Source organism: Prunus mume, linkage group LG6 (assembly GCF_029339155.1).
Source record: "Prunus mume cultivar Tortuosa linkage group LG6, ASM2933915v1, whole genome shotgun sequence".
In the NCBI taxonomy this organism is placed as follows: domain Eukaryota; kingdom Viridiplantae; phylum Streptophyta; class Magnoliopsida; order Rosales; family Rosaceae; genus Prunus; species Prunus mume.
Genome location: NC_142703.1, coordinates 8,626,986 through 8,634,346, shown reverse-complemented (window position 1 = coordinate 8,634,346; position 7,361 = coordinate 8,626,986). Strand labels below are relative to the sequence as shown.

At 37.8% G+C, this 7,361-nt stretch overlaps 1 protein-coding gene across 1 annotated transcript; it reads left to right on the top strand.

Annotated features, from left to right (window-relative positions):
- The first annotated feature begins 2,427 nt into the window (after positions 1-2,427).
- Positions 2,428-6,264, top strand: LOC103334242 (G-type lectin S-receptor-like serine/threonine-protein kinase At1g11410). The gene is made up of 7 exons (XM_089054522.1): positions 2,428-3,846; positions 4,064-4,192; positions 4,324-4,520; positions 4,661-4,871; positions 4,966-5,203; positions 5,390-5,543; positions 5,628-6,264. Exons 1-7 carry the CDS (start codon positions 2,523-2,525, stop codon positions 5,934-5,936), a joined length of 2,562 nt encoding a protein of 853 aa, XP_088910648.1. The 5' UTR covers positions 2,428-2,522; the 3' UTR covers positions 5,937-6,264.
- The last annotated feature ends 1,097 nt before the right edge of the window (positions 6,265-7,361 follow it).

The following is a 7,361-nucleotide window of genomic DNA, read 5'->3' as shown; positions in this document are numbered from 1 at the left end:
AAAAAAATTAAAGCTCAAAAACTATCTTATCTCCTTTTTTTTTTTTTTTCTCCTTCTCTCTCTTTCCTCCTCTTTTCTTCTTCTTTTCCTTCGCATGGCTGTTTCTTCTCTCTTTCTTCCGCTTTCCTTCTTGGGCAGAGATGAGGAACAGTCCGACTACGAGCACCACTTGTGGAGGTGTGGCTGAATCGCTGGCTGCAGCCGCGAGGCTTAACCAGAACACTGGAAAATAAACCTACAAGTCTAGATCTATATAATGTATACGTATAGATATATATGTACGCACGCACGCATGGTTAATTTTGGAGTTGTAACAATCTCAAGGAGTTTTTACTTTTTGTTAGTGCTACAAGTTGCTACAATAATGTAGACTTATATTTTGCGTTTAAAGGAGTTGTGTAGTCAATCACGTAACTCAAGTGTTTGGTTTAAAGTATAAACATGTTTCCATATATAGTTTGGGTTCGCAAATGTTGTCGCTATAATCCCACATTACAATTTCTTTGTAGGTCACGAGATAATAGTCATTAGATCAATTGAAAAATTATTATTGGGCGTTTAGATTGAACTACTCAACACACCTCTTTAATAGAGACTCAATTGTAGAAACTCCTCGACAATTAAAGCAAGTGAAGTGTATTCTGTTTGATTCACGTAAGAAACAATCTTAAAACAACTTAATATAATATTCCCCCATCCCCTTGAAAAAAGAAAAAAGAGGTGTAGATGCACTTCAGTGAAAGCACAAAATCCTATACAAAGGGAACATAAGTTTTACAAGATTTCTTCAAAATCAGAGTTAACATGTCTAAATTATGTATCTTAGTGCCAGAAGACTGATCCGTACAGTTGGGTTTGTGGCAGGGATCAATCAAGATATGAATCTTTTAAAATAGAGTAACCAAATAATTAATTTAGGAGAATCACAAGTACTTCTGATTTTGGGGATGTTTCTTGCTATCTGATTCATAGATATGGCTTGGTTGGCTGCCAGTTTATATATGTCTACATTTTCCAGCAAAAGAACCAATGAAATTAACAGCTGGGAGGATCTAAGATCTCATATGCTGAAGATTGAAGAACCTCTCCTCTGACTCTGAGTTGCTCGTACAAATGACTTGGGCCCCTGGCTAGGACCTGATTTAGCACTTTAACCACGTTGATGAGTAAGCTCCCAAGGAATATCTGCACACTTAAAACAATATCATAATAAGGGCGGATTGGGGTTAATCCCAGTTAAGCCCCCTTCGATGGTTAAGTCATAAACTAACTTCAAATGGAGAGAAAATGAATATAGGGTTTCCACAGTGAGAGTATTTATTAAATTTGTCTAAAGATAGGTGAGGGGTATTTATAGGGGAGAGAATGAGAGGTAGAAAATATCCCATGCATTGAATGCTCCTTTTCCAACCACCATGCCTTCTGATAGGAAATAGGTGGCAAAGTGATAAACGACATGGGATGGGAGGTGCATTAACTGATCCCTTTTCATCATTAGGTTACCAGTCAGATAAGTGAAGTGATTGACTTCTGACATTGACTTCTGACAAGAGGTTTGCCATGTCTATACATAATCAAATATTTATTTAATAAAGAAAAAAGAGGAACCCAGTAAGGACCGGCTTAACCTGTAAGGCCATCTCCAGTCATATGACTAAATGTAGTCCAGGGCTAAAAATTTAGCCCTCCAAAATATTAATTTTTTAAAGAATAGTGTAGGGCTAAATTTTTTCATCTCCAATCATGCAGGGCTATATTTTAGGGTCCTTCATATTTTATTATTTTGAAAAAAAACTATGGTACAACACATACATTCCACAACTATGTATTGATTAATTTAATTAAACTACTATTTAGAGACAATATTTCATAACCAAGAATTTTTTATAATTTTTTTTAACAACATTTAAAACATTTGAGAAGGTGACTACATTTTTTTTTATTTTTAAAAGGATGGCTTTCAATGGTTTGACATCCAATGGTCATGACCAATAATTTTTTTACAAATTGAAAACATTTAAAAAGACTTTTAAATATATATATATATATATATATATATCCAGCTGACATCATCAATGAAAAGCACATGCATAGAGCCCACAAAAAATTTTAGGCCAAAGCTGGGCTAAATGTGGGTTGGAGGCTAAAGGGCCAAATTTGGCCAAAATTTTGTTTAGCCCATAGTTGGAGATGAGTTTTACAATATTTTAGGACTATATTTGGGATATAGCCCATGACTGGAGATGGCCTAAGTCTTGAAAAATCTCAAGAGTTGTGTGACATGCTGAAATGTCATCCACGTCTATGACTTCCTCGCATATCAACATCTGAAGCGACATGTCATCCACATCTTTGACTTCCTCGCATATCAACATCTGAACCTGAAAGTCGCTTAGTATTTGTTATCTGACTGAGATAGGTGAAACATTTTCTACGAGTGGGGCTGGCCTCTGTTTTAAAAAGAATCCAACTATGTTTCTTCCTTTAGCACTTACTTGCATGACCCATTGAGAAAGTTAGCCATGATTTCTACTAAATGGTTTGCAATGAATATTTTATTGCTCAACTTCCTTCCAATCCTCCCCTCTTCCACTTCCATTGTCATTGGCTCTATAAAGCCAAACCAACCCATGAGAGATGGCGATGTTCTTCTCTCTAGTACTAAAATCTTTGCACTTGGGTTTTTCAGCCCGGCCAATTCTCGTAACCGGTATGTTGGAGTTTGGTACAACAAAGTTCCACGCCAAACCATTGTCTGGGTTGCAAACAGAGACAACCCCATAATTCCTGTCACTGATAATAATGCCTCTGGAGTTGGACTTCTAGCTGTTCATGGAAATGGAGGCCTGGTCATCTATGGGAAGGACCAAAATACCCCTATTTGGTCTGCTAATGTTTCAGTCTCTTCGCCAAACAATTCCATGACTGCCAAGCTTTGGGATACGGGAAATCTTGTTTTGCTTGAGGAGGACAATGGTCTTAGCCAAAGGGTATTGTGGCAAGGCTTTGATCATCCCACAAATACGTTGCTTTCATTTATGAAACTTGGGCTGGACCGGCGTTCCAAGTTGAATTGGTTTCTCACATCTTGGAAATCTAAAGATGATCCAGGAACCGGTAACTATTCGTATCGGATCGACCCAAGTGGGTTTCCACAGGTCTTTTTATACAAAGGTCAAGCTCCGCGCTGGAGGGCCGGGCCGTGGACCGGAGAGGGATGGAGCGGTGTGCTCCAAACGAGAAATGATTTCCTATTCAACATTAGTTTTGTGAACAATCAAGATGAGGTATCCCTTGTGTATGGTATCATGTATAAATCAATCTCCTCGAGAATAGTGCTTGATGAATCAGGAGCCGTTGCATGGTCCGTGTGGAATGATGAAAGGCAACAATGGATCAAGTATTGGTCTGCCCCAGAAGAGTTTTGTGATGAATATGGGAAGTGTGGTGCCAATAGCAATTGTGACCCGTCCAATATGGGTAAGTTCGAGTGCACGTGCCTACCCGGATACGAACCCAAGTCGCCACGTGATTGGTATTTGAGGGATGGGTCGGGTGGGTGCGTGAGGAATAACGGAGTATCCATATGTGGAAATGGGGATGGGTTCATGAAGGTGGAACGTGTAAAGGTACCCGACTCATCTAAGGCACTTGTGAGCATGAATTTGAGTTGGAAAGCATGCCAGCATGAGTGCTTGAGAAATTGTTCTTGCAAGGCATATGCAAAAGCAGATGAGAGATGGGGAGGGTTCGGATGCGTGACATGGCATGGGGACTTGATGGACACGAGAACATTTTCAAATGCTGGCCAGGATTTGTATGTACGAGTTGATGCAAATGTGTTAGGTAGTTGGTTCATGTCCTTTTCCTTACAAGTCAAGATCATTTTTCACTCGATTAGACTTCGATGGCATAGTTCGTTTATCCCTTCGTTCTTCTATTTTTATCTCATTATAATGCACTATGACTATAGTGTTAGTCGTTTTATTGAAAAAAAATTCCACCATCTTACTAATCTCAAATTTTCCTGGATTTTATTTGTGTTTTTTTTTTACCCTTGAAGCTCAATATGCAAAGTCAAATGGTTCACTTAGCAAGAAGGGAAAACTGGCAATTTCTCTAGTTTCTGTTCTGGTGTTCCTTCTTCTTGTAGTTCCCGTTTCTTATTGGTTGGTAAGGAGGAAAAGAAAAGGTAAATATCTGATACAAATTTATTTTCTTTTCACTATTCATTTGTCACCAAATTGTTCTGCACTGAAATACAAGTTGTGCTGCTAATGAAACAAAGGCTAGATAGATTACCTGCTCTGCATTTGATGGCAGGTAAGCAAAGACAAAATAAGTATTCCCCTAGAGTTACCACAAGGTCAACCTACTTTGAAGATTCTACTGCAGAACTTGATGAAAGTAGTATGCACTCAGACATACCATTCTTTGATCTAACAACCATAGCGGCGGCCACGGACAATTTCTCTCTTGCAAACAAGCTTGGAAAGGGGGGTTTTGGCTCAGTCTATAAGGTAGTTATCTTTGAATTATTTCTCAAATCAGAAATCAGATTTTTGTGAATATGCCTCGGTTTTTAGTTTTGCATGCACAAGAGCACTTTCAAGGGCACGAGAAGGCAAATTTCATACAAAAATGTGGATTATATTTTCAGGGTGTGCTTTGTAATGGTAAAGAAGTGGCAGTGAAAAGATTATCAAAACATTCTGGGCAAGGAATTGACGAATTTAAGAATGAAATTGTGCTGATTGCAAAACTCCAACACAGGAACCTTGTCAGGATTTTAGGTTATTGCGTTCAAGATGAAGAGAAGATGCTAATCTATGAATACGTCCCAAACAAAAGCTTGGACTCTTTCATCTTCAGTATGTCTTCCTTTTGCTTTCATATCTAATTTTGTCACTTGAAAACTAATAAGGCAGCAAGAATTTAGTCTATTTTCTTAATTTTAACATCCAGATGACACAAAAAGAGCACTTCTAGATTGGATAGTACGCTTCGGGATCATATATGGGATTGCTAGAGGGATCTTGTATCTTCATCAAGATTCAAGGTTAAGGATTATCCATAGAGATCTAAAGGCCAGTAATGTTCTACTGGATGCTTCTATGAACCCCAAAATTTCAGATTTTGGTATGGCTAGAATTTTTAGAGGAGACAAAAGTGAAGCGAATACAAATCGTGTGGTTGGAACATAGTAAGTTAAATTTTTCTCCAAATGTATAAGATATCACAATAGTTTCTTTCTAGATTCACAAGACCACCAACTGATGAAATACTTGATAATGCATGTCACGAGAGCATACAATTCAAAGGCTAATTTCAACATATTCTGTGGATCAGTGAATCAATGCTTTCGTAATCACTTTTCTTTCTGCTGCAGTGGTTATATGTCTCCAGAGTACGCAATGGGAGGACATTTTTCAGTGAAATCTGATGTATATAGTTTTGGAGTTATACTCCTAGAAATCGTTACTGGCAGAAAAAATTCTGGTTATTACCACGACAAGTATCCAGACGCAAATTTGGTTGGACATGTAAGTTTACTGGCTTTGTGGAAAACGATGTAGTTTTTCCTCTACTTATTCATGCTAACTTTGATTATCTAAAATCGTTTTTAGTTTTGGAACTTGTGGAGAGAAGGTAAAGTCTTGGAAATCGTCGATCCATCTCTGGGTGAATTGTACCCTGTCAACGAAGTTGTGAGATGCATCCAAATTGCACTCTTGTGTGTGCAAGAGTATGCCACTGACCGGCCAACCATGTCAGCAGTTGTTTTCATGTTAGGGAATTATGATGCAGCAGTTCCTTCACCAAGACAGCCTGCATTTTTGTTACAGAAAACTTATGATGCTGGAGACCCATCAACCAATACAGAAGGAGCTAAGTCTATGAATGATGTTACATGTACTAGTGTACAAGCTCGCTAAAAGGCCTAGTCCACAAAATATTGGATGTTAAGCTACTGCAACTATAGCAGCCTGCGTCAAAATTATTCACTTGAGGCTTTTTGGTTGCTGCATTCACTTTGAGGCTTGAGGCTTAATTTCCCAACTCTGCATAATTTCCCTTTTAAAAAAAAATAACATGCGTGTGTATATGTAGTATAGAGGTTTATGCAAATTAGGAGCCCTCCCAATTTGAAGGATCTAGGAGGCCGTCTTGCCCGCATGTGGCCAAGGTCTCCCCCAATTAAATAGAAGTAAATCAATTACAATATGAACCTTGATGTGCTGGAACAATTCTTTTTTGGATTGATGATGCTGATGGATCGAATATTATTGCAAGGACTGAAAAATGGCCAATTTATAAAGTAGGCTAAATGGGGCCTAGCGTACAAAAACTAAGATCGTTCGACCCTCAAACTGACACTGCACTGGTTTTAATTTTACTCATCTCCTCAAACTCCCCTACTTTCTACAATTCGAAACATGCATAATTTTTTCCCAAGAATCTAGAAGGTACAATACTCCAACACAATCAGGTTTTACTTGACAGAAAGATTGCAGCAAAAAGGATTTAACTTCCTAACCAATGATGCTGATACAAGTGATCACATAGCCAAGGCGTTAGAGGTTTATTTTGATATCCTTTTTGTCCAATAAATTTGAAAAGAACATACCATTTGCCATAGTTGATTGGCTGAAAATTCTACTGATACTTTTACTTCTAAAATAGGAAGAAGTTGAAAGCCTAAGCAATCCCAACAATAATGCAAATTCAAATGAGTTAAAATCATCAACTTCGAATGTTGAGAATCTTTCCAAAGGAGCTCAAAAATCCATCATGGGAGCTAGAGCTACGGATTCTACAAGAGTTATGAAGTTCACAAATGTCCTTTCAGGGACAACAGTCATATTAGGTATAAGGACTCTCTCTTTAAACTTCCCCCCTTTCCCTTGCTTTTCTTCTCTCCCACCACTCTATTCATGAAGGTTAAATAAAGGTAAAATGTTTTTTTTTTTTCTCAATATGTTTTGATGGTGCTTGGATGATTTGTTAGAATCTGTTAATATCCTCTTATTTCATTCCATCCATACAAACCCTGTAGCCATACACTACAACTCCACATGAGTTCTTGTTTTTCCCCACCAAAAGGATAGTGCTTCTCACACAATGCAAAGTCCCTTCCCAGTCCAAATCAAACCCTTACACTCTACACATCAACCACCAATCAAAAAATTGAACCAAAAAGTCAGATTTTTATGGCTATACATCACTATTAAAAGAAGTGTGATTCTTGTTATTGAATAAACAGTACAAAGGCCTTTATACTAAAAATATAACTAATCTAACAGATGAATAACTAATTACTGCCTTTAACTATTAGCAAAAATTACCAATTTAATGAAGTA